Source organism: Euphorbia lathyris, chromosome 9 (assembly GCF_963576675.1).
Source record: "Euphorbia lathyris chromosome 9, ddEupLath1.1, whole genome shotgun sequence".
Classification (NCBI taxonomy): Eukaryota; Viridiplantae; Streptophyta; class Magnoliopsida; order Malpighiales; family Euphorbiaceae; genus Euphorbia; species Euphorbia lathyris.
In genome coordinates this window covers 59,563,205-59,590,679 of record NC_088918.1, presented here as the reverse complement: position 1 = coordinate 59,590,679, position 27,475 = coordinate 59,563,205, and the positions used below count along the sequence as shown (strand labels likewise).

General features: G+C 35.2%; 1 protein-coding gene and 1 long non-coding RNA gene across 4 annotated transcripts; one reads left to right on the top strand and one right to left on the bottom strand.

Moving 5' to 3' along the window:
* Positions 1–12,478: 12,478 nt before the first annotated feature.
* Positions 12,479–14,363, top strand: LOC136206660 (uncharacterized). Of its 2 annotated transcripts, XR_010676371.1 has the most exons (5): positions 12,479–12,544; positions 12,629–12,699; positions 12,972–13,032; positions 13,109–13,224; positions 13,955–14,355. It is a non-coding gene; the product is annotated as an uncharacterized lncRNA (long non-coding RNA). The 2 variants fall into 2 exon arrangements; XR_010676370.1 differs by having other exon boundaries at positions 12,629–13,032; positions 13,955–14,363.
* Positions 14,364–19,601: 5,238 nt separating this feature from the next.
* LOC136206186 (transcription factor MYB3R-3) lies at positions 19,602–26,956 on the bottom strand. Of its 2 annotated transcripts, none has more exons than XM_065997144.1 (9): positions 26,787–26,956; positions 26,217–26,377; positions 26,019–26,070; positions 25,661–25,718; positions 24,270–24,364; positions 24,051–24,154; positions 23,608–23,736; positions 21,926–23,012; positions 19,602–19,955 (listed from the first exon to the last, which is right to left on the bottom strand). In XM_065997144.1, exons 2-8 carry the CDS (start codon positions 26,357–26,359, stop codon positions 21,935–21,937), a joined length of 1,659 nt encoding a protein of 552 aa, XP_065853216.1. In that variant the 5' UTR covers positions 26,360–26,377; positions 26,787–26,956; the 3' UTR covers positions 19,602–19,955; positions 21,926–21,934. The 2 variants fall into 2 exon arrangements, with proteins under 2 accessions (XP_065853216.1, XP_065853215.1); XM_065997143.1 differs by having other exon boundaries at positions 19,602–19,869; positions 26,787–26,955.
* Positions 26,957–27,475: the final 519 nt, after the last annotated feature.

Sequence of the window (27,475 nt, the reverse complement as noted above, 5' to 3'; positions counted from 1 at the left end):
GTCACTCACCGATGCAAGGTTCCTATCTCTATTGGTGCCTACCATGATGAGGTTATGTGTGATGTCATTGATATGGACGTGTATCACTTGCTCCTTGGGAGGCCTTGGCAATTCGACCGTGATACCTCCCATACGGGAAGGGACAACACGTACACCATATTCAAAGATGGGGCCAAGTACATTCTCACGCTGTTGAAGGGGCTCACTAGGGGAGAAAAGAAAGCCGCCTTGATTGTGTGTCCAAGCCGAGAACCGACACCGCTAGGAGATGCCCGAGTTGGGGAAGCCGTCGAATTGCTAGTAGCGGGACACCCGAACCAAGAGAAGAATATTACTAACGGGGTGAGCGGAACGCCAACCTTGGGGAAGAGTCATTCTTGTTCTACCCTTGAGTTGGGGTCCAACTCTTTTAAAGAAGGGAGAATGATGAGGACAGCCTTTCCCTAAGCCCGAGCCCGGAGGAGAGCAACAAGAGTCGGGCAAACCAACCAGACACGCAGGGCGTGCTCACCACGGCGCGGGGCGTAGAGAACTCGTTGTCCAAAGAAGTGTCCAGTCCCCAAGACACGCGGGGCGTGACTCCTGTTACGCGGGGCGTAAAACCAGAGCCTGAATCGAAGAATGGGCAGAAGGCCGACTACGCGGGGCGTACCACCAGGGACGCCACGCGTAAATTCCATCAACAGGAGCCACCAAGTCCAGAGACCCTAATACGCGGGGCGTGACTCCAGGGACGCCACGCGTGAGGATGCTTCGAGACGCCCCAATCTCAGAGGCGTCAGCACGCGGGGCGTATCGAGACACACGCGGGGCGTAGCCTGCCAGCACAATACTTCTTCCCCAAGTTCTTCTTGTTGAGGACAAGATCTGCCACCTTCTTTATTACTGTTTTGCCACTCTACTATTTACCTCTTTGCCATTGAACTTATTTACCCTAATATCTATCTTTATGCATTTCCTATTTTACCCCTAGGGCTCCTTAGTTGTTGGTAACCCTAGGGGTGGCCTTTAGTCTTTATCTTTTATTTGAAAGGAGTATATATTCTCCATCTTTTGTAATGTTGGTTAATTTTTGATGAATATTATATTTTGAAGCCTCCATTGGAGCAAGGATTCATTCCTTTTGGGTTTATTCAACCTTCAAGTTAAGCTTGAGAAGTTTGTAATCTTTGTTGGTTTACGATTAAAACCTCCAGTCGATTTTAATCTACATCAACAGCCTTTTCGATTAGTTTATTGCTTCATCTCTTTTCGATACATTTTGATCCCTAAGTGTCACATTTTACTCAAACAAATGTTAGTTTGTTCTTTTATTAAAAATAAACTAATAATATGATAAAAATATTCGTCTGGCTATATTTTAGTGGTAAATGCCAATTAATAAATCTAAATTTATTATTATGTTTTTGAAAATTATATTTCTATTTAAAATTATATGGATTAAAATTAACAATTAAATTAATGAATATTATTGGAAAGTTTGAAAAGAATATAAAAATATTAGGTCTTTATTTTAGTAAAATGCCAAATTATAAATTAATTGGTATATATATTAGAAAGTGTATTATATAATATCCAATATACTATTAGCAATCTAAGTTTAAAGTTTTTGATCCAATATTTAGAATCGTAGATGAAAATGTCATTTTTATTAGTAAAAACTTAAGAATATGTTATTGTTTAGATATATTTTTATATATTATAAAGACTTAAGTTATAACATGTGTTTATGACATTGTTTAGAAGATGATTAAGAATCATAAAAATACTAGTATCCTTATTTATCATTTTACATAAACAATTATTAGTAATCAACTAAGTTTTACCAAACAGGTTTACACAAACAACTAGTCAAGTTAGCTAGTTAAATTAGCTAAATAGCTAACAACTATTTATCAAACATGGTCATAAGATTTGAGGGATAAGACTCTCATCCCTCCCTTATCTTCCTACCTTTTCTCTAACTCATGAAATAAATGAACTTTGGAATTTTTTTTATACCTGTCCCATCCTATTTATCATAATAAACACCGAATATCTCTTGGATTTTTTAATCTTTTGTTTGTATCCCACATGGAAAAACAAGATGTCAAGAAGTTAACTATAAAAAGCAGTCATGAGCATTCCTGTTTGCAAGGATCCTAACTGATATAGATCTTTCCAAGCTTTTGCAGAAGGAGATTAGAGTTGACACTGATAATCTAATAGTTTGGGCACAAGTATTTTATGAAAACTTGCCGGGTTTTTGCTCGGAATGTAATTCTGTGGGACATGTGACGGCCAATTGCAGAAGAGTGATGGGCAAAGGGAAGCTGGATAGCAAAGTACCTATTGATAAAGGAAAAGTAATAGCACGACAGGAAACAAGGAAGGAGCCTCCTAGACGCCAAATTTGGCAACGTATAGAAGGGGTCGAAAGTTCCAAAAATCCTGCCTTGGATAAGGAACCGCAAGCCTTGAAGGAGCAGCCGATGCCGCCGCTTTCCCTTTCGAAGGAGGGTGAACGCTCTTCTCCTCCAGTTGACCCAAACAAACCTTCTAGAGTTGACCCTATTCAGCAGCAGACAATTGATAATGACTCCTCGGATTGTGATGAGACGGAAGCGACGTATGAAGGAGCAATGGGTACTGCTATTGCTAATGATGGGCAGATGGTTATTTTCGAGCCTCCGAAAGCCATTGAGCATCCAATGCCTTTACAATCAATTCATAGCACTGATGAACTTCCACTCCAGGAGGTGACCGCGACTGCAAAATCCAACTAGGCAGATGAATATGATTTTGAAGAGGAGTCAACCAAATCTGATAAAGATGATAGTGATTGGACCCCGGTTACTTCGAAAAAGAAGAAGCGCAACAAGAATAAGAAACAGCAGCAGCAGTTGGTTCCTCTGTGGACTTCAGGTAGAACTACCCAGTTACCTCTCCGTCTCCGATGATTGCTCTTTTCTGGAACTGCATGGGCATTGCTAACGCCTCCACTCAACGATCGCTGCGTAACATTTGTTTTGCTCACAAACCTGATGTTCTGTGTCTTGCGGAGCCAATGGTTAGTTTTAGTTCTCTTCCTCCTACTTTATGGATGAATTTGAATATGGATTTAGCTGTTACTAATCCACAGAATTCTTTATGGATCTTCGTCACATGTGATACTCCTGTTTCTTTAATTGTTAGACATGGACAACATATTACTTTTAATGTTACGGTTGATGATATGGAAGTTTCTCTCTCTGTTGTTTATGCTGCTAATTGCCCTATTGCTCGACGTGATCTTTGGGATAGTTTGATTTCTGTTGCTTAAGTTTTTTCTGGCCCTTGGGCAATGATTGGTGACTTCAATGTGGTGCGTGGTTCCCATGAGAAATTAGGGCTGCCCCCTAACCGGTCTGCTTGTGATGATTTTATTAATTGCATTGCTTAGTGTTATATGTCTGATATTGTTACTAGAGGTGCTTTTTATACTTGGTCTAATGGTAGAAGAGGCGACCAAGGTGTTGAATGTAAGCTTGACAGGGCGGTTGGGAACTTTAATTTTTTCAATGTTTGGACTTCTGTGCATTGTGTTGCTCTCCCTCGACACTGTTCCAATCACACACCTTTGCTCCTGGATTGTGCGGTCAACACTAATATTATCCCTTGGTTTCAATTTCTTCGAATGTGGATCACTGACCCGTCTTTATAGGATATTTTTGTTTCTAGTTGGGCTGAACCCACCCCTCCTTTGCATCTCATGCAGCGTTTGAGCTATAAGCTTCGACGACTTAGACCGATTATTCGGGATTGGAACAAAAACAACTTTGGACATTTGCGCATCAAAATTGATTCTGCTGCTAGGGCTCTTTCTGAGGTTCAGGAGCGAATAGCCCGAGAAGGTTTTTCTGATTTACTTCATTAGCAGGAGCTGCAAGCTCATGCTAACTATGAAGCGTCCCTTTTACAACAGGAAATTTTCTATAAGGAGCAAAGTAGAACCAAATGGCTTAAGGAAGGAGACCGTAACACAATTTTTTTTTCATCAGAAAGTGACTAGGTGCAAATCCAAGATGGGGATTCAGCATCTGAGAATCAACGATGAGCTTTGTTCTGATAGTAGTATAATCGAACAGCATATCCTGGGCTACTATTCGGAGCTGTTTGCTGCCCCTGATATGGGGAATCAGGATTTTACTATTGTCAGGGACATTATACCGAATTTGGTGTCTACTGCTGATAATGATATGCTTACAGCTATTCCTAATCCTGAGGAAGTTAAAGCTATTGTTTTTCAGATGGATGATCAGAGTGCACCTGGTCCTGATGGTTTCACTGGGATTTTCTTTAAAACTTATTGGGATATTGTCGGTGCTGATGTTTCTGTTGCAGTTCATAGTTTTTTCTGTATTGGTTGGATGTCTACATGCTGAAATTCTAATCTCATGGTGCTTTTACCTAAGGTTTCAGATGCAATTACAATTGACCATGAGCAATTTCTGCTTACAATTGTGACTAAAATCCTTGCTGCTAGACTTGCTATCATCGCTGAATCTATTGTTTCTCCTCAACAATTCGGGTTTATTAGAGGCCACTCTATTACTGATTGCATCTCTGGAGCCTCTGAAGGGGTTAACCTTTTAAATAAATCCATGTTTGGGGGCAATATGGCGGTTAAGGTGGACATCAGAAAAGTGTTTGACACTATTGATTGGGATTTCTTGATGGAGGTTATGGGTTCTTATGGCTTCAATGATAAATTCAGAAATTGGGTGTGGAGCATTTTTAATTCTTCTAGAATCTCTATCCTAATTAATGGGGTTGCCAAGGGTTATTTCTCATGCACTCGTGGTGTTCGACAGAGGGACCCTCTTTCTCCTTTGCTTTTCTGCATCGTAGAAGACTTTCTAAGCAGGCTTATCACGCAGAGAGTGGATATTGGGGCAATTCAGCCGTGTATGTATTCCAGGAATGTAAGTTTTCCTAGCCACCTTTTATATGCAGATGATGTCATTTTGTTCCTGAGGGCCACTAAACGCAATGTTAGAGTAATGACGGATATTTTTCATATTTATTCTACTCTTTCCGGCCAGAACATTAATGTGAATAAGTCCACTTTCTTTGTGGAGAACACTCTATCTCTCTCTTGGGTTATTGAGCTTCGGAATCTGATGGGGATGTCTCAAGGAAGCTTTTCGTTCAATTATTTGGGGGTCCCTCTTTTTCTAGGTGCACCTAAAAAGTGTTGGTTACAACCTACTGTGGATAAAGTTATTTCTCGTTTTGGGAATTGGAAAGGTAAATCTCTCTCCATGGGTGGCAGACTTGTTCTTATTAATTCAGTAATTAGCAGCTCCTTGCTTCATTCCTTTGCTATTTATTATTGGCCCCATTCTCTTCTTAAGAGAATTAATCAGGCTATGCGGAATTTCTTGTGGTCCGGGGATATTCATTCTAAAAAGTTTATCTCGGTTGCTTAGAGTACGGTTTGCACTCCTCAATCTACCGACGGTTTAAATGTCCCTAATATTGCCGACGTCAATACGACTATGCTCCATAAATTATCTTGGCAGGTTCTTCATGAGGACAACCTGATTCCTAAACTGTTAAGGGGTCGACTTCTTACTGGAAACAATATTCCTAAAAAAATCACTGGCGGCTCTTCCATTGGGGTTTCTCTTCGTTTCAGTCTCATTGCTGTACGTAATAATATTTTATAGAGTATCGTTGTCAACTTCAGACTTTGTTTTTGGACTGATAATTGGATTCTGGACTGATAATTGGATTGTCCCTAATATTGCTACTCAATTGCAAATTCCTCTCTCTGCGCAAAATGTTTTGAAGGACAAGGTCTCAGATTTTATTGTTGATGGTGCTTGGAGACCTAACCTGCCGGTCAGCGCCAATATTGCTCTCTCTATTAACCAGGTTCGCATTGGTAGTCAGGAAGAGGATGTCTGTGCCTGGAAATCGAGCTCAAATGGGATTTTTACGGTGAAATCTGTTATGTCTATCATCCGTCCTTCCCGTTCAGTTGATTGGGCACGTTTCCTTTGGAAAGAATTTTTGCCACCTTCAAGATCTATTTTAGGGAAGCTTAGCACCATGGATTTATTACGCGAAAATGGTCTCAAAATAGCTTCGCGTTGCCCTCTATGCGAAATGTCATGGGGTCAGAGTTTTCACGCAGAGGCAACTCCCGTGCGGCACCTCAAGTTGGGCCAAAGTCCTTGAGGTAAGCCTTGTCGTCTCCATGCTCACTAGTTTTCGCCCTCCCATGGGCTCATCAAGGGAGCGGGATCAGCTCCCAAACCAGTTTAGTGCCTAGATGAACACCCTTCCGTGGATGGGATGCCATCCAAATAGCACGTACTCATCCTTAATGCTAATCCCACACCCGACATTTCAAGTTCAACCAGCAAGCATCCGCTTTGTCTGCGTGTCACGTATCCAGGTCGTGACATCCTCCCCCACTCAATTCGTGCAACGTCCTCGTGCACGACTTTTTGTATGCCAGGATCAGTGTGCAGATTCCCTGCCTACTCATGTTTCGCGCTTCTCTTGGCGAAAACACCCACTTCCGACACCCCCTCGAGTTGGGCCATGACTCAGAGGCTTAAGGTGCGAGCGGCTTCCGCTTTCGCTCAGTCCTGTTCTCCTTAGGACCCGGCAGCGTGGCTTCCCTAGAGTGCTTGGTGAATTTTTCGCTGCGGTTTCCTGCTTACTCGTGCTCATTCGGTTTCGAGCACACCACTTGCGGTCCCCAGCCTAGACTCGCCAGTGCGGCCAATGGAGCGCTTGGCAAACTTCACAGCTAGCACACTATCGGCTCTGATACCATTTGTCATGGGGTCAGAGTTTTCACGCAGAGGCAACTCCCGTGCGGAACCTCAAATTGGGACAAAGTCCTTGAGGTAAGCCTTGTCGTCTCCGTGCTCACTGGTTTTTGCGCTCCCATGGGCTCATCAGGGGAGCGGGATCAGCTCCCAAACCAGTTTAGTGCCTAGATGAACACCCTTCCGAGGATGGAATGCCATCCAAATAGCACGTACTCATCCTTAATGCTAATCCTGCACCTGACATTTCAAGTTCAACCAGCAAGCATCCGCTTTGTCTGCGTGTCACGAATCCAGGTCGTGACAGAAAGGAGTGAGGAATCTATTGCTCATATTTTTCTTCAGTGCCCGTTTTCTTCACAGGTTTGGCGGAGTACGGGGATGCTTTTGGGACCTCTGTTAATTGCACCTCGACTATTAAAGCTTTAATTATTTCGGCAGACCTAGCAAATTTCAGCAGTCAAATTTTTCAATTATGGAATTTAGCCATTGTTAGCGGTTTCTAGACTCTTTGGAAGGTTAGAAATGATAGCGTCTTTAATGATGTTAAACCTTCTATTATTCTCACATTGAAGACTATTTGGAAGTGTGTGAAGGAGGCTAGCATTAGGATGAAGGGATATATGCACAATACCGTTCTTGATAAGAAAATCCTGGACAATTTCGGAGTCAATGGCATTGCTCGGCCGGTTCTTACTGTTTTCTCTCTGACATGGCAGCCCCCTCCTCAGCGGTGGATTAAAGTTAACACCGACGGGGCAGCAGGCTTGACGGGAGCGGGCGCCGGTGGAATTTTTCGGACTTGCCGTGTTTTTCCTTTAGCTTGTTTTGCGCATCCTTTGGAGCAACAACAAGATTTCATGGCTGAGTTGAAAGCGATGACCATTTCTATCCTCAAAGCAGCTGAGCGGAATTGGTTTCCTTTGTGCGTTGAGAGTGACTCAATCTATGCGATTAAGTTACTAAAATCGAGATCGAGAAATGTTCATTGGAGCCTTCTTTCAGATTGTTTGATTTGTCTGGACATTATTCGTACTCGTGCAGTTTGAATTTCTCATGTGTTTAGGGAGAGGAATGCAGTTGCAGATTGTCTCTCCAAGTTTGGTGTCACAGCTTCCTCTGACTATTGGTGGAACTCTTTTCCTTATTTTTGCTCTAATACTGTGTTTAGAGATGCAAATAGGACAGAGTATTTTCGCTTTGTTAAATAGGCCTTTGCCTTCATTGTATTGAACTTTTCCTTTTTTCTTTTTAATAAAGTTTTTGGTTTCTTGGCCGGGGTTTGGTTGCTTGGTTGGTGCCAACCTAGTTGGGATTAACCTTATTCCTTCCCTCCTTGAAACTCAGTTTCACTAAAAAAAAATAAGGAACTGAGGTCAATCATATTCACCAGTTTGATACTGATTTACCGGTTGATTCCGGTTTTCAATGAGTCAATAATATTGCAAAGCATATAAAATTGAATTGGATATATGGTCGATTCACTATCGAACTAGCTGGTCCGTTTCGACTTGTTCATTCCAATTTTTAAAACAATCCATACAAGTTACGAGGTATATATATATATATATAATTTACTTGTGGTAGGGTTCGATTGTTAATGCAAAATTGAATGAAATTGTTTCGTTGTTTGATGTTGGAAACTCGGTTTGAGATTGATATTCATCTTTTAGGTAGCTTCTCTCTTGACAAAAAGGGATAAGGTCAAAATTTGCGAATATAGTTTTTTTTTTTAAAGTGTAAAATTATCGTAATGTATGAAATAATATAATTTTATCTCTAATGTTTTCAAGTAAAATTAAATTCACCTCCTATCTAAGAAAATATGAGCGGACTAGTTTGATATTGTTTAGCTGTTATATTGGATCTTACAAATAAATTTGTTGATAAATGGAAATAGTACCTATTATATTGGATCTTACAAACAAGTTCGTTGATAAATGAAAACAATTTTTGTGCACTTTGATAGGTTGTTTATAATTGTGTTATAGTAACATAATAAATATTTTGGATACTTTAACAAAAAAAAATTATGTGATTAACTTATATGTGATCGACTTAATTGTTGATAATTTGACATATTCTGTGTTGGTAACACAATAAATATTTTGGATATAATTGATATTTGGAAGATCCAGTATCAAAGTTCATCATGACCAAATCAATCCGTTCAATTTTTTCACTACGTAAAGATAAAATTGATATTATTTAAAAACATTGAGGGTAAGTTTAGACTTCACCTCTAATTAAAATTTGGCAAATAATTAAGAACTGAAACGAAACCTCTAATTTAAAAGATACTATATCTTTACTGCTCAAACAAACATTTATATATATATATATATAGGGGTGAGATCCAGCGTGACAAGGGTTTAAGTTGTGACAAGGAGCTTATTGTGTGACATAACAAAACTACATAGTTTTGATGATAATTAAAAAGGGCAAGGTGGCAAATTGGTAAATAAAAGGAAAGAGATGATAGAGAAAATTGTTTTATTTCTTTTCTTTAAAATACATTTTCCCGACATCTCTAACATCTCTAACACCCGGATTCCGTTCACCGGAATTTTTTAAAGATGTCGGGAAAATGTATTTTAAAGAAAAGAAATAAAATATTTTTCTGTTGGAACAATACAAGTATTATATTGGAACAAATGGTACACTGATTTGGAACAAATGGTACACTGATTTGGAATAATGTAAGTAGGACAAAAAACGTGCCCAGAAAATTATCAAAAAATTCGAAAACATGTAAAACATCATTTTAATAAACTTTAATTCTTGTCTCAAAGCGAAATTCCTTAGAGTTTTGACCCAATAAATTGTTGAAGCATGTAAAATGGATAAAATTAAGGAACAAGTTTTATTGGGACTAAAACCGTAAAAAATCCCGCTTCGACCCAAGAATTAAAGTTTCTTAGAATAATGTTTTACATTTTTTAGAATTTTTTTAGAATTTTTTGGGCACTTTTTTTCTTACCAAAAAACGCCCACTCGGATTCCGTTCACCGGAATTTTTTTTACTTGAGCTTCAGGGATCTTAAAATGACTGTCTAATTTAGATGAGTCTAATAGTATAAAAATTTTCCGAAAAACGAGGTTAGAAATGTCAAAAAAATGTATTTTAAAAAAAAGAAATAAAACAATTTTCTGTTGGAACAATATAAGGGGGCGTTTGTTTCACACGGGGTAAGGGAAAAGGAATCAAGAAAGGGAAACTAAAGGAAAGGAAAAGAATAACCATTAATTCCCTTATGTGTTTGGATAGGTTTAGGAAAGGGAATGGGGTAAAGAGAATCCAATTCCCTAGAGGGCATGGGGTAATGGCTAAACCTAAAGTGGGGTAATAGCTTAACCTAATGTGGGTAAAGGGAATGAGTTTTTTTTGTAAGCAAACAAGAACAAAGGGAATGAAACCCTCTCATTCCCATTCTCATTCCTAAAGACCCCAAACCAAACGCCCCCTAAGTATTATGTTGGAACAAATGGTACATTGATTTGGAACAACGTAAGTAGGACAAAAAACGTATCCAGAAAATTATCAAAAAATTCCAAAACATGTAAAACATTATTTTAAGTAACTTTAATTCTTGGCTCAAAGTGAGATTCCTTACAGTTTTTACCCAACAAATTGTTGAAGCATGTAAAATGGATAAAATTAAGGAAAAAATTTTATTGGCACTAAACCGTAAGAAATATCACTCCGACCCAAGAATTAAAGTTTCTTAAAATAATGTTTCACATTTTCTGGAATGTTTTGAGAATTTTTTGTACGTTTTTTTGCTTGCCGGAAAATGCCCACCCGGATTCCGTTCACCGGATTTTTTTTTACTTGACTTGCATGGATCTTAAAATGACCGTTTAATTAAGACGAGTCCAACGGTATAAAATTTTTTGAAAAACGAGGTTGGAAAAGTTGGGAAAATGCATTTTAAAGAAAAAAAATAAAACAATTTTCTCTTTCCTTTTATTTACAAATTTGTCACCTCCTTTTGATTAATTACAAAATTGGTCATTGTCACACAATAAGGTTTGTCGCACCATAAGCAATGTGTCACACCTGATCTCTCCTATATATATATATATATATATATATATATATATATATATATATATATATATATATATATATATATATATATATATCAAGTGAGAACCTCCTCTTAGGTGAGGACACTTCCTTATGGTGAGACCACTCAAAACTACGTCATTTTGAGTATAAAAAGCAATAAAAAAAACATTGAATGCTACTAGTGGGATCAAACCTAGGCACTCCTATCTACACACCACCCTAATTACCATTGAGACAATTGCTTCTCTTATACATTATATCACGCGCGCTGCTTAATATACCATTGTGCTAGTAGCTTCTATTGTTTAATATTTGACGCATGCACTTATCAATATCGATTAAATATGCATAATAATGAATTATTAATAGAAAAAAAAGAAATGTCCGTAATAATAAATTATTAATAGAAAAAAAATACAAGAACATGCTCCAATTTCTTATTTATTTAATTTCTTTATAATTTTTGTAATTTATGTTATATAAGAAAATATATTTTTTAAAATATACGTTAGAACATATATTTTAACTTTTAAAACACGAACTATGAAGTTTAGAACGTACGACATATTTTTTAAAACATACGTTATGTTTTTTTAGAACAGGTGTTATGTTTTTTCGAACATGAGTTATAAATTATATTATAGAACAAATAAAAAAACGATCCAGATATCTACTGATTTTTTAGAATATTATACTTAATTTTTGGAACACAAACTATAAACTTTAGAACATACGTTATGTTTTTTAGAACATACGTTACGTTTTTTCGAACATGAGTTATAAATTATATTATAGAACAAATGCAAAAATGATCGAGATATTTACTGATTTTTTTAAACATTGTACTTAATTTTTAGAACACAAATTATAAAGTTTAGAACATATGTAACATTATTTAGAACATCGCCCTTAACATTTTAAAACATAAATTACAAAAAAAATATAGAGGAATTAAATAAATAAGAAATTGGAACATGTTTTTGGATTTTTTGTTCTATTAATAATTCATTATTATGCACATTTTTTTTTTCTATTACACATTTAATCGATATTAATAAGTGCATGTGTCAAATATTAAACAATAGAAGCTACATGGCAATGATATATTAAGCAGCGCGCTCTATAATGGACAAGAAAAATAATTGTCTCAGTGGTAAGTAGCATGGAGTGTAAGTGAAGTGGCTAGGGTTTGAATCTCACCAGCAACATTCTGTTTTTATTAATTTTTATACTCAAAACGACGTAGTTTTGAGTGTTCTCATCATAAGGAAGTGTCCTCACCTAAAAAAAAGGTTCTCGCAAGAGTCCTCTCCTATATATATATATAAATAAATAAATAAAGATTACATTTGTGATAAAAGTATAATTAGTTTACTTCCATTTCATAAAATGTTTTTATAAAAAATTTATCAATTACGATTTAGGGATTGATGACTCATCTATCTATTAATATACTTAAAGCTAGATACTAAGGTTGGTGATGTGTCCAATTTACAGAGCTCATGTGCTTACGTGTAATTTTCATATTATTAGGAAGATTGTTACTAATTTTTATCTTTTAGGTTTTTATTTATTTTTAATTTAATTTACTGCACTCTCCTTGGTCGTGCTTAACTGCTATACCCATTTTCATCTATTCTATTTTGAAGCCATCTCTGCATTGCTGGTGAGTTTGCTTCTGATTGCGGTCTCACTCTGTATTTCAGTGATTTGGTTTTTCTTTGGTTATGGATTTTTTGGTTTATTCTAGGTTGTCTCAGACGGTTTGAATCTTCCTCTACTCTTTTTCAAAAGGATTTCACACTGATTAGATTGTTTATGGTATGTCCTGATATTCAATTCTACCTAAGGCAAGCATTTGAATTTCAACCAAGTTGTTATGCGGTATAGGAATTAAAAAATGGAGATCGGGTTATACTCATTTACTACCTAAATTATTATGATTATAATGAATTATTTTAAAGAGTGAAGTAAAGAGAAACAAATTTACACATAATAATTGTTTCTCTTTCTATCACTCTTTCGTTCTTCTTTAGTTCTAGCTATCTCTTATTTTTACTCATGCTATTTTTCTTTTGAGTTTTTACGTGTAGATTCATTTCCTTCTCTGCTTACAATCAATGTCTTCATTGTTGGTAATTTTGTACACAATAGGTAATTTGCTTCTTCAGATATTCGTTTGACGGGTTTGGGTTAATCTTTAGCCTCAATTATTGTTTTCTTGGATCAGGCTAAATGAAGCAGTAACATTAATTTGCTTCATCAATTAATGCGCTTGAGAGGTTCAATGTCTTCATCAATTCGTGCAATTGGAGACAATATTTGTTCCTGCAATCATATATGAAGGTAGTTACTTTTACCTTTTGTACATTGAACAAGACTTTGTTCTTCTGGGTCTTGATTGAGATTTGTTTGATGGTTTAATTGCTTCATCTGTATGTGGCTTTAGTTAGATCCTAATTTTTTTTAATGATAATCACTTCCAATCACTCTTTCTTCTATTATTACTCAAGCACGCCTTGTGTTGCAAGACTTAAAAAATCATCACTAAGTTGTTGTATGTATGTAGTTTCAAATTTGTACAATTGATTGAATGGTACAACTTATTTTGTATTGTAACCCATTGATTCTTTTATTCTTTGTGGTTTTTGATGTTTTCCCGACTCTTCTTTTGCAAGAGCTTCCAATGAAGTTTTTTTTTTCAAGATTAATCTACACTCTATAGTTTGTGGAACAGATTACATGCACAAAGGATTATTTTTGTACAACTAATTTTTATGTGTTTATTTGGATCCGTTTTACCGAAAAGTTTGATATATTTATGAAAATTTATTGTTGTAATTGGATCATTTCCCTTCCCAGACATTTTTTTGGCCATCATGGGGGTCACAAGGGAGCTCCTTTTAAATTGTAATTGTTGGAGTTTGCAAATTTCTACTTTTATCTCCTCTAATCGAGCCTCACACTTGAAATGAGAACATTGTTCAATTTTTTTATTTTAAAAAGCAGTTGAGCAAGAATATATTTTATCTCTATTATTTGAAATAAATGCTCTAATATTGATTTTATCTTTCAGCATAGGGCTGACCAGGAGACCGTATTCTTGAAGGAGGAACAACTGAAAGTTTGGATTGCACGTGTTCAGGAGAAGAAGTGTTCTGAACTCTCTACAATTTCTGTCAGTGAAACTTTCATAACGTACATGATTCAGTTAACTTTGTTGGCAGTGGATGGAGTTTGTTGTGCCACCAACAGATTCATCAGTATTCTTCCCTATTAATGTTTGGTTTTTAAATGCTAGCACATACAGTACACTAATCTCCAATTTTATTTCTAAAGACACGAGATAATGTAATGATTTTTCTTCTTTTTTTACTATTTCAATATGAGTTTTAACTGTTTGTGTGTTACTTGCTTTTTTTTTTGGTGGTTTTGAGTTTGTTAGCAATTTAGTTTATTTCTACAATTTATCAGTTTTGACCAATTTAATTGTACCGTACCAAGAATTACTTTTATTTGTATAAGAAATGAAATATTGATTTTTGTGTCAAATGCTGTGAATTATTTTAGTTTTAGTTATTTATATGTTATTTTAACTTTTGACAAAATGCTGAAAACATCCTATAATCAGAAGCAAAACACAATTGAACATTGGAATTTAAGCAATATGTAATGTATAGTTCATTTTAGTTTTAAATTGTTGTGATATGGATAGATTATATAATATGTAATTTTTTTTATAAATTTAAAATTTATTGATTGCTATAATTTCAAGTCATCGTTTGGTTTTTTTTTTTTTTGACACCAGAATATTATAAGGCATCTCGTGCATTGCACGGGGTTCACGCTAGTACTTAAGGACATGTCCATGGGTCAAAAAATTTAAGCCTTGTTGCTTGAAATTCTATTAAATCTGTGTATAGAACTTTAAATTTAAATTGGAGAAATTTACAAAGAAATTCAAGTTTGAAAACTTATCTACAATCTTGTCATTTACTTATTTGAATTATGTCAAATCCCAAAATTCTATGACAGTTGAAAAAAAAAACCACCTTCGGCTGCCATTACATAGGAAACTACTTTGATATTTGTAAAATAAAAATCAATATGTTGCTAATTAAATTAGCAATATTGATAAAATATAAATATCATTATTATATATGATTTTCAATGTAAAAGACCCTTTAAATTTTTAGGGTAGTCTAGCCCAAATTTTTTCAATTGAACGCTCTATTTCCACCATATTTAATTTTCGTATTCAAATCAGGTTATTTTAGTCAAGTTCGAAGCAAGGATAATGGAAGGGTATTTTTGTCTGGGGATATTGTAATTTTCTATTTTGTATAATTTTTACGTTAGAAATTATTTCATTTGCATAAAATAAAAAGAAAAGAACAAGGGAGTGGAGAAGGACTTATAATCTACAAGAAGCGGAAGAGGTAGATGGAGCGAACATGATTGAGGTAGATGGAGCGAACATGATTTTTCTTTGCATAGCAGTTAATAAATACAAGACTTTAACATCATTTGCGAGCTCCAATTAATCCAACAATCAAATCATTCAATCAAATCAAACTCAAAAATCTCAATCTAAGGATAGATTCCAAGAATCTTCAACTTTTATTTATTTTAATTTGCCTTTACACTCCTTAACATCAACCTTAACATCTAGTTAAGCTTTACTACAACACTTATTTATCTATTTTTGTAAGTACTTTAGTTTTCAAGTTCAATTAAAGTTCTCAACTTATCAATCTTTACCTTTATTATATGCTTTTGTTAATTAATTCTCATCCCTTGTGAGATTAATATCGAACTTGGTTGTTTTTGTCCTTTCGACATTCACAACCTTTTAATTAGAAGTTAAGAAACACAATTTACCTTTCACGCAATCAATTTACTTTTCTAAATAGTCAATTTAGCTTACACATTTTCAAGATTTTTATAGAAAAATCTCTTGTATGCTCACAAGCTTTCTTTATGTCAAAAAAGCCAAAAACAATTTTTGGAACGCTCAGTAGAACCAAGATAGTAACTAGACGTTTTAAAGATAAAGACATCCTTAATCTTGCGCTTGAGGACGTAGGAAATGAACTTGTGAACCTAAAGCAAGTAGTTGTTGACCAATTCGAAGGAGGCAACCTCATTTCTCCTTTAGTTGAAGACATGGAGCATGTTAGTTCGTCACGACAAGATGGACACAACCCATCTCTAGAAAATTCTCGCTAGCATGAAGGCTTCAAAATGCAACTGATAAGTGCAAATTATACGTATTTATTTATAGTGTTTAGATATGTCTTGGAGCTTAATTATGACTCTTATTTGCCTCAAATCTCATAATTTGTCTTAATAATGCAGGTTGTTTTGTTTTACCCGTTCCTGCTCTTTATTTAGAGAAAGAATAGTCAGGTTGTTCTGATTGTTGTCTGCTTGCTCTTTGTTTGGAGAAAGAATAGTTAGAATGTTCTGCTTGCTGTCTGCTTGCTCTCTATTTGGAGAAAGAACAGTCAAACATGAAGATAGAAGGAGTGGGAGATGAAGCCAAAAGAAGACCATGAACTAATAATCTATGTTTTTTCTCTTATGCTGCACATTGTTCTCTACATCAGCTATTTTGTCTGCTTGTGGCAGACTGTTCTGTCTGTATACAACAGACTGTTCTGTCTGTTTCAGCAGACTATTCTTAGTTGATGATTTTTTTATAATTTTGTCTTTGCTTTAGTATTTTATCATTTTTCTTGTATTGCATGGTGACAAAGAGTGAGTAGTCTTAGGTTGGTGAATGTAAGTGTTTTGTCCCCTAATGTAAACGAAAACATCTTTTAGACGATTGCTACTTGGGTCCTTAATTCATTATAGGTCTAGCTAATCTTTATATTAGTCGAATAATTGCGAGGAGAATCGGGTTACGAGATGGAAACACCATTTAGCACACATTGGTTAAGGATGGAGTCACGATTAACAATGTGCCAAGAGTTTTTAGCTTATTGTTAAAATGCTTTCTTACTCTTAATGCTTAGGAGTTGTTTAAGGACAATGGGAACTAGTTTGCATGCTCTTAAAGAATCTAGAGAAAATGGGAGACCTGACCCTAGTGAAAGTAGTGAAAAATACTTTAGGTCTATGCTTATAACATCGTTCACCATGAAGGAATTTGCTTGTTCACTAACTGTTTGGCTGCGCTTCCAACCTGTTCTCTTTTATCTTGAATCACTCTAAATTTATTTTGCATGTTTATTATTAACTCTGATTTATTTAATGTTTTTATTAAGTTTAATTTTAGTTACTCAAAATCCAATCTTAAGATAATCAACCTATGTTCTAAGAATATGACTGTTCTGTAGAAATGTCCTTAAATTTTGCTTATTCTATCCCTATGGAGACGATAATCTACTTACACTTTATTACTTGTACCTGGTACACTTCCTAGAGTCACACATTTTGGAGACAACAAGGAATTGGTGAGATTAGAAATGAGGTAGGTGTTGTGAAATACCAAATCCCTTCTAATAGGGATGACACTACTACAAAGCCGCAAAATAGTGGGACCACTAGTCGTCCCTAATACATGTCTCTAGGGCCCGTTGTACACATTCAAAGCCATATAAGAGTGAATAATCAGCCTAGTGCTTACAACATGGAAGAAGAATATGTATTAGTTCTAACACTCGGGAGGAAACATTGGCATCCCTAGAGGCCAAGTTGTAGGATGAACGTTGATGACACATAATTTTATTGTGCCTTAAATGGTTACTCCAATTCCACCTACGCCACCGACACCGGAACCTAATACAAATTAGATGAACATGGAAGCATTCATGTAGATGATACTTGAACTTTATCGATCATGCTCAAAACAACTTGGAAGGTCGAAATTCCATAAATCATGCCCTACTTTAACCGAGAGAATCAACATCCCCGGGGATACCAAATTCCTAACTTCAGCTTGTTCTTAAGAGAATATGGCCAATCAACCAGTTAACATGTGGTCATTTCAATATCTAGTGTGAAGAAGTGGCAAATTGGCCTAATTTTGATCGCTACAAGTTACAATTGTTCCCTAATTTCCTCACTGGTATTGCTTTCTCCGGGTTTTCTCAAATTTTAGGAATTCCAAATTTTACAATTCTATCGTGTCGAACCAGAAGTATATATGGTAGAACTGTCTAGGGTCACACAAAAAGTGCACATTGCTCGGTTCAAAAGGATGAGGAGTAGACCCGGCAAAGTGACACACGACCCGATGACACGACACGAACACGATATGCTTTTTTAGTGTTAGTGTTTAGGGTTTTATGACACGACACGAAATGACATGTTAATTTTTGTGTCATTTTCGTATCAACCTGAAAACACGAAACTGACCCGAAATTTAATTAAAGAAATTAAAAAAATTAAAAATTATGATAAACTAGGTTAAAAATAGACATGACTTTTCTTATTTATTAAAGTATAAATATAAAGAGTATAAAAAAAAACCCTATCTTATCTTATTATCCCATACTCAGTATAAAATTATAATTATTAATTGCAAATTTTGATTTGAATTTCCTAAATTGTTATAAACACATTACATGACCCTCTAACATGATATTATCGAACTTTTCGATAATTATTGTTAACATACTAATCTAAAATGATATAAAATGTTTAAAAACAGTACCATATCTTCTTATATTTTTAAGAGTTATTATTAATGTATATACATAGCAAAATTACATGTAACCCGAAAACACGACACGAAATCGACACTAACCCGAATAGGTTAACACGACTTTGACACGAAAATTTTTGGGTTGGGTTTGGGTTTACTCATTCTGACACGAACCCGAAATGACACGACACGAACACGACTCGAACACGATAATTGCCAGGTCTAATGAGGAGCATATGCAAAGGTTTTTTTACTAGAGAATGAATTCATGCGTATTGCAAAAAAGGGCTAGAAATCAAACTCAAAAAAAGTTTTAGGATATGGAGTTTTCATGACTTCTATGAACTAGTAGCGGAGGTGTTAGTATATGAAGACTTAGAAAAAAGAACCAAAGGCAGAAGGCATATATGAGTTCCTACTTTCAAGACATCACTAGTCCGGAGATAACAGTGGCTCAAAAGAGAAAACACATAATAAGCAATAAACATATAATAAGCAAATGAGAAAAGCTATTAAGTATCTAAAGTGGATTTTGTTTACCAAATACCTGTTCAAGTATCAGCTCACTCAAAAATATGAACTAATCACCCTACTATGAGATTAAACCTTGTCACTTAATAGGAATGCAAGTGAAACTCAAAAAGCCAACGAATTGGTTATTAAAGCCAATAAAAAGAATATATTTTTCAAATTATTCTATGAATTCTGTTGAATGTATTATATCTAACACCATATATGTGTATCTTTTTACCCCAAGAGCTTGTGTTGGGAAATGTAAAAATCGAAAGTAATTCAACAACTAAAGTTCTCCAATAATTGCCTAAGCTAAAACGTGGCGTGGTCTGAAATTCATAGCCGATTTTGATTTTCCCTAACTGGTAAATAGAACAATAGAACCTGAATCATTGTTTCCTTGCTGGTCTGATTTTCCATAATGAATTTCACCAACTGGTTAGCTGCAGTTAAAAACCCATTATTGAAAGAGCACCATGCCTATTAAAACGCCATTATTTGCCATCACTTTTCTTATCTCTAAAATGAGGTCTGTACAAAACTGTCGGTTAACATGTTTACCACCTGCACCACCGATAACATCTCGTATTCCAAATATACCAGAAGCTCACTGCCAGTGGCTTTTGCTGATTATGATACACCTGAACAAGTTCCTCATGTACACAAAATCAAGGGACGGACATATCTGCAAGATGATTGATTGGTTTGGCTTTGAAGAGCATTTTGGAACTTCTCATACTTGAAACAGCTTCATGATATCGGAAACCCATCTCAGAAAACTACTTACTGTCAGTAAACGTCGAAACTATGTCCACTCTGCATCCCTGAAATTGAATGAACAAGGGCATTGAGAATCATTTCCACATTATCAATATGTTTGTACATTTCCAGGCCTCAATTGTTCTTCGTTCTGAAGAAAGCAGGTCAAGAAAATAAAACTTTCAGAAAGAAAGCATCTATGTAACTATTAGAATAATAAGTTACACAATAGGAGTTGGGTTATGATAAAAGAAACAAAAATGGCGTGAAGTTTGACCGTTGTTAGTGAATATAATTCCCAGTTATTATGCATACGTTATTATAATAAGGTATATGATAAATGCTAGAGCCTGGCTCTTTAGTTCTGAACAAGATGTAAATTACTTAGTTTTTCAAGCAACAACATAACCTGCAGAATCAATATCTGATACAAATTGTGTAGAAGAATAGCAAAATCGTCATATGATAAAATCAGGTGTATTGCTCTCTCTCTCTCTCTCTCTCTCTCTCTCTCAAGATTCAACTGATTTATTATGAAATTAAGTTGGGAGAATTAAGGAAAGTAGTAGGCCTTAAATATACTCTTATTTATTTTTCACAAAAATTCCAACTTTAGTACAATTTAAAAGCTCAAAATTTCACTTTAAGCCACAATTCTTAAAAATAAAAGAGATACTTTTTAAGAAGAAGAAAAATTAACAATAACATCAATAAAATATTATTCTAGATGTCAATATACACAATAATTTCTTGCAAGTCTTATTCTATTTCTAGTTAAGAAATTACTGGATTAAACCTCTGCTTGGTGCAATTTTGGGAGATAAATAGGGAGGTGGGAGTAGTTAAAAATTATTTACAAAGGAGGGGCTGTTTTTTAACTCCGGTTAGGAATGTGTATCCATTCCGGCACACTAGGCGCCGGATTGGGTATCCACTGCGCAAGTCAAACTTGCGCAGTGGATACTATTTGGAACAGTTACCATTCCGGCGCGTGTGGCGCCCGAATGGTAAAAGATTCCTGACCTGTGCAAAGCTTTGTAAAAGCTTTGTACCTTCTGCACAAAGCCTATAATTAGGCTTTGCGCAGACTTGTACCCATTCCGGCGTACCAAACGCCGGATTGGGTACAAGACATTTTATTCGACAAGTCTCTTCACGGGTCAGACCCGTGAACCCGTGAAGAGACTTATTATTCCTCCTTCTCCCCTCCCTTTAAAGAGAAGGAAGAAGTTGAAGCAGATTGCAATATTTGCAATCTGCCATTGAAGAAAAGAGATAAGAGGTTAGTAGTTTTCTATTTTTTTGTTATTAAAATTTTATAGTTGATTTGAATGTAAGTAAATTAAAATTTAGTAAACCATTTTAATCAATATTGCCTAAAAAATGTTAAATATAATGTACATATTTATATAAATTATAAATTGTTTAAGGAAATCTTTTAATATTTTTTAGTATTATGTTTATAAACTCAAAAAATATATAGTTTTGTTAAGAATTTAGTAATTAAATTTAACAAAATTGTTAAATGTAATGTAGTTATTAATATAAACTTTAAACTGTTTAAGAAAATCTAATAATATTAACCATAATTATACTTATAAACTCTATTAATTTTATGAAAATGTATATAGCTTTGTTAAGAGTTTAGTAATTAATTTATACGATATTGTTAAATGTAGTGTATTTATTAATATAAACTCTAAATTGTTAAAGAAAATCTCTTAATATTTTTAGAATTGTGCTTATAAACTCTAATTTAAAAAAAAAAAAAACTGTATTTGGGCCATCTCTATTAATTTAAAGTTATTCAATATGTTATTTAACAAGTATATTAATTATTTTAATGCTTGGCACTGCCTGTCATTGGGCCACCTTTGCGCCAAAAATTTGATACAGATTTTACCTTATTCAGTTATCAATTGATAAAGAGGAAAAAAATGTGACAGCAATGCTTTCCATGAAAAACCAAGCACAATATTTGTATGCTAAAAGAATGCTTTATTGGTCAATTAAATTTTGGTCCAGCAATGATGGAGCAAAAAAAACAGTATTTGAGAACTATCATGTTAACCTAGAAGAAAAAAAAGAAAAGAAAATGAAAGTTGGCAAAATTGAACTTACATGTTATGACTAGGTCACCCCCTTCTTTGTTGGATGAGAACTATCTTCAGTAACAAGAGGAGCCGGTTTAGAAGATATTCCCACTGGTTTGGTATTATCATATCTGTCCTTGTCCACAGTGAACTCAAGTTGTCTCTCTACAGACTTGAAAACCACAGTTCGTTTAGATTTCAACCGGTATGGAGGAGATGCATTAAAAGCCTTACTATTAGGAGCAATGCTGCCATTATCCCGATGAGGACTTCCATCCAAGATTCCATCTTGAGACTTGATCTTTTCTGAATTATTGCCAGTTCTTCCCTGATTATCAGAGACAGATTCCTGCTCCCTTTTCCCATTTTTACAACAAATCTGGTGCACTTGACTTCCTATCTTTCTTTTTCGAAATATGGATGGAGTATTAGGGAAAGTCTTCGCATATGTTCTCAATACGGATTCAGGGCTTTGTGCACCTGAACCACTACTCTTCACGCGAGGTGGAGTGAAGAAACTAATGGGAGAAGAAATTGGAGTTGAATTGCAATCAGATTGCATATGATGCATAACTGAACATTCCAAATCAGCTGGAGTTTCAAATCGTGGCGGCTCATAATACAAAGAACCAAAAGTTGCTCTTTCAAATTGCATTTGAGAACCAATCGCCTTATCTTCTTGGTTGACCCCAAAATTGTCACATTTCTGGAGCGACTCTAATTCATAGCAGCTACAATTGGCAACAAAAGATTGTGATTTACATTCCACGCCTTCAGAATCAGCAGACTCAATTGGAAAGAAGCTTGACAATGCTGCCACATCTTGCATTAGAGTCGCTGAATTCAACTGATCCCTGCCATCTTCGTCTAGCTTACATACATCAGTGGTTCCTGATGAAGTTTGAGCAGTTGAATCTGAATCTTTGGCTGTTTTGGTGAGAGCAGGTTTGTTTACATCTTTGTTTTGGAAACCATTTTTTGCAACTGAAGGAAGTTTCCGTGCAGAATAAACAATATCACTCCTCACTACTGGAGGAAGCTTCCCTGTAGCTAAATAGAAATCTAATTTTTTCTTCAAGGAGCTATTCCAGTGATTCTTTATAGAGTTGTCAGTCCTGGATAAACAAGATTAGAATCAAATCCAATATTTAACTTGAATAAAGGACAATAATACCCCTATATTTTGTTAATAAAATTTAATGAGCTTGAATAGAATTCCATCGATTTAGATTGAAATGTGACAGCCCAAAGACTGTTTGCATGCTAAAAGGAAAGGAGAAAAATGAAATTTGAGAACACAAATATAAAAGACTATTCAGCAGCCATTAATTTGTGAAACGCTTTTATGCCATTACTTCAGTTTAATTGCAGCAGCTCAACCTCTAATGATGGACTGGTACAACCGCGAGAAATAATAACTACAAAATTGAAAGAATTCATTTCCATTCAAAGTCCATCATCCATGCAAAACTAAATCGAAGAACTAAGTCAATATTCCTAAATCTGGTTAGAATCTATTAAAAAATTGTGAGTACTGGACAGTATCCACAACTGACACTACCAAAAAATAAAACATTAACTCTACTACAGTATGCTGCCAAGTTAGAGAATGTGAATATAAAATGTCATTAACTTATCTCTTGAATTAACTAAAGTCTGGAACCTAATAAACTTTAGCTCAAGATTAATAATCAAACTAAGAAAAAATACCTTCCGGGTAAAACCTTAGCTATTTCAGCCCATTTGTTCCCATGTAGTCGGTGGGCATTCATTAGTGCCATCTCTTCTTCTAATGTCCAAGCATCCTTTTTTATATCAGGATTCAAATGATTGTGCCACCTACAAATATTTGAAACAATGCTTTCATAAATATAACTATAATGTATATACAAAATGTACTGCTCTTCATGATTCTTTGCCTCAGATCCAACATCCAAATTCAAAAATGTTAAGCTGGCATGATGAATGATAAGCCAACTTTTATCATATAGAAGTGGTTTATAAGCTAACAGTAAGCTTCAGAACTTTCAAGAGTTCTAGCACCATATCTCCTATACCAGGGAGAAGGACAATGTAAATGGAATGTTCAAGCCATTGCAGCTCACAGTTAAGAAAAAATGACTCAGGGCTCATCTTCACTTATAAAGGTTTACCTTTCTCGGCATTGTTTCCCTATCCGACCAGGCAAAGACTTTGCTATGACAGACCACTTAGTGGGTCCATATTTTGCAACCAGTTCAGTAATTTTATCATCTTCCTACAGAAAAAAAAGTACTGCTTGAATTATAGTCTGGAACATGAGATAGGATCATTATCTCTAAATGAAGTATGTCAGAAGCGATAGAATCATAAAACTTGGGTATGGTGCCAACCTCTTGGGTCCAAGGTCCTTTAACAAGATCAGGATTAAGAACTTTCTGCCATCGATGCAGACATTGCACTTCTGATCTATCCGGGAAAAATTCAGCTGCATTGTACATATAAATCAAAACTTAATGCCAATTCTAGACCTTAGCAAAGAAAAATGTAGTAAGCAAAACTAAATTATACAATAGTTACGCAAAGTGCAAATCACCAAGCAAATAATTAAGCTACAATAGTTATGCAAAGTGCAAACTACGGATCTTATAATGCCAAAAATGTTTTCATAACTCAACTTTAATGAAGAACTAATTATAAAAATGCAAACATTTCTTTTTATCAAACACATTACAATTCCTGAAGTATTTTGTGACAGAAAATTCCACCAAATTCAGCCGCATAGTGTCAACATCACTAATTGTAATAGTTGAAGTTGCCTGAAGCAAAATCTTCTACAGAGTGTTGTTCATATCATTGTACTTAATGGCATAGTTGTTAGACTCGTACGAGTCGACTCGTCGTATCGATTCAGAAGGATTTCGAGTCGACTCTATGGTGTGACTCGAAATCCTCCTGTATCGGTCATGACTCGACCGAGTCAGTGGTGACTCAGCCGAGTCGGCCGAGTCATCCGATTCGGTCGAGTCATGGCAATAACTGGAAAAAAAAATATGAACCTAGATATACATGCGATGAGAAACAATGAAGTGGAAAGGAAAGGAAATTTCTTTTTTTAATGCATCGCATCTCTTCAGTTATGAGGAAAGAAAAATGGATATTTAGTGGAATAGATGCCAGAGACTCTTCCACTTCCACTTCATTGTATGCACTGGTTTTAAATAATCAGATCTGTCAATTAATTTAATAATTGAAAATTATATCCGTAGAATCTGTTAAGTTAGAAACTTCTCAAATAATTATGACTCTCTTTAACTTATGAAATTGAAATATGAACTTTCAACTTTTATGGAAAGGTTATATATTCCAAAACTTCTCTCTATTCTTTCAATGTTCTACTTTCTGCCTCTCTATTTTCTTTTAATATTTTATTTTTTAAAATATTTTGAACTTCATCATACGATTCACGAGTCTCGATTCACAAAATGAGATTTCGAGTCACGAGTCGTATCTCGATTTAACAACTATGCTTAATGGTACATCCGACATATAAGATGAATACAACCTTGAATCAGATATCTGAAGCTAGTTATGTGATTATTTTTGGTTTATTTTAATAAGATAATTTAAATGCAATTTCTAGACAGGCTTACTTCTAATCGTAATAGCATAGAAGATCCAATAAATTCATATAGTGAGATCTAATAGATCTGGTATATCCATATCTTCTATTGAAGCAGCTAACTCAATTGCAAAAATAAGGAATTTGAGGACAGAGAGAAACCTATTTTCTTCCAACTTTTCCCCTTAAAAGCAGCAACAGCATTCCTTAATGTTTCATCCTGTAAAATATTAAAGAATGTTAGAAACAAAACATTAAAGGAAAAAACATGCAGCAATAGCTAGAGAGGTGAGCATTTTGTGAAAAAATGATGCATCTTGTTTAGCTACATGAAAGCAAGGTTGATTAGGATGTTTAAGATGTAGCACAATAATCCTCAATTTTATTAGGACACAGTATCAGGCCTTCCAAAATACAGAAAACATCCAACTTAAACTCAAACTTCAGGAAATCAATTAACTAACCGATATGATTATCACCCTATTAAACATAAGTGATTTACAGAAGTCGAAGTACAAACCTCCTCCGGCGTCCAGCCACCTTTTGCACGCCTTATTGGCCCAGTTGTTCTCCTGCAAACTCAAATTATCAGCTCATCATTCAGAAAAAGCTTCTTACAAGTCAATATTCAATGCAGATTCATCAACATCCAATGCAAGCATAATGATTTTATAATCACAGCAAGCTAAAAAAGTAAAAAGGAGATGAAGGATGATACCTGTGAGTTGGTGAAGCTGTGGCCGGACTGGATACTCCAGGTGACTTGAGAATAGCACTGCCACTTCCTTCAGACAAGGATGAGCTGGAAGCTGCTGTTAATTGCTTATTTTCAAGGCAACACTCTGTTTTTAGCTCACCCATCTCCTTCTATAAGCATATCTGAAACCGAACAAATAAATCAGTACTTCAAAACATCCCTTTGAATCATGACTGTCCTAATCTACAAAAACAATATTAACAATAAGGATAATAATAATAAAACCTAAAACCCAACTCTATATCGGTAACATAAATCCCACTCCACCAAATACAAATACCAACCAAACGCAGATCTCATAAACATGAAAAATTACATCAAAAGAATCAAGAAAAACAATAAAACCGCACAAAATTCTAGGGTTTTAACAAAAAATATATATACTTTCTCAAATCAGAACTACATGATGCTCAAACAAAATGGAATAGGCGATCAGAAACAGTAAGAAAAAGATTAATACAGAAACGGAAAGAAGAGCAGATGCCAAAATACAGAACTCAAAAATTGCGCGAAAGTAAAACAGAAGCTGACCTCTGCCAATAGAGAAGTGGCGGGAATTGAAGTAAAGCTCATCGACAGGCAGAGAGAAACAGAAACTGAATCTATTAATCACAGAAAGAAACGAAACGTCTCTGAAAAGTGTTTTCGTTTCGAAAAATCCTCGCCCGTTGAAACACAGAGAGAGAAAGGAAGAATAATACCTACACAACACAGTAGATTTTATATGTAACGAATATATTAGCACCGACCGTCTCCGTTAAGTAACGTTATAAAAGAGTTCCGGATCATCTTGTGCGTTAAATAGAAGTCTTAAATCCTACTTGTTAACGGCAGTCGACGGTTCCATTTAACGTTAAGGGCCAAAGTTTGAACCTCAAACGGCACACAAAAAAAGTTCTGAAGAAGCTAATTGTGTTAAATGTCGAGCAGGTTTTTTGTTATGTGGATGGGACACCACCTTCGCGGGTATTTTTGGACCGTTGGATTTGTAATTATATAGATGACGTTTAAGGTTTTGTTTGGAGGAAAGAAACGTTTTATCTGACTTTAGGGCATCAATTTTGGGGTTAATATCGGATCTATGCTCAATTTAATCCTATGTTCCATATCTTTCTAATTAATAATATGGTAAATTGGATTTCTCATTTCTCATCAAATGTTTACTTTTTCTTCATTCAATTTCTTTCTTGTGAAGTCTACTTTTGTAAATTGTGAATAAC

Bases quoted from the DNA above. Each gene is read 5' to 3' on its own strand.
- LOC136206186 (XM_065997144.1), bottom strand. From the start codon at position 26,359: ATGGGTGAGCTAAAAACAGAGTGTTGCCTTGAAAATAAGCAATTAACA. The intron at 25,719-26,018 runs GTTTGTACTTCG...AATATTTTACAG, and splicing joins GTGGCTGGACGCCGGAGGAG to GATGAAACATTAAGGAATGC. The intron at 24,365-25,660 runs GTTTCTCTCTGT...TGTACAATGCAG, and splicing joins GAAAAGTTGGAAGAAAATAG to CTGAATTTTTCCCGGATAGA.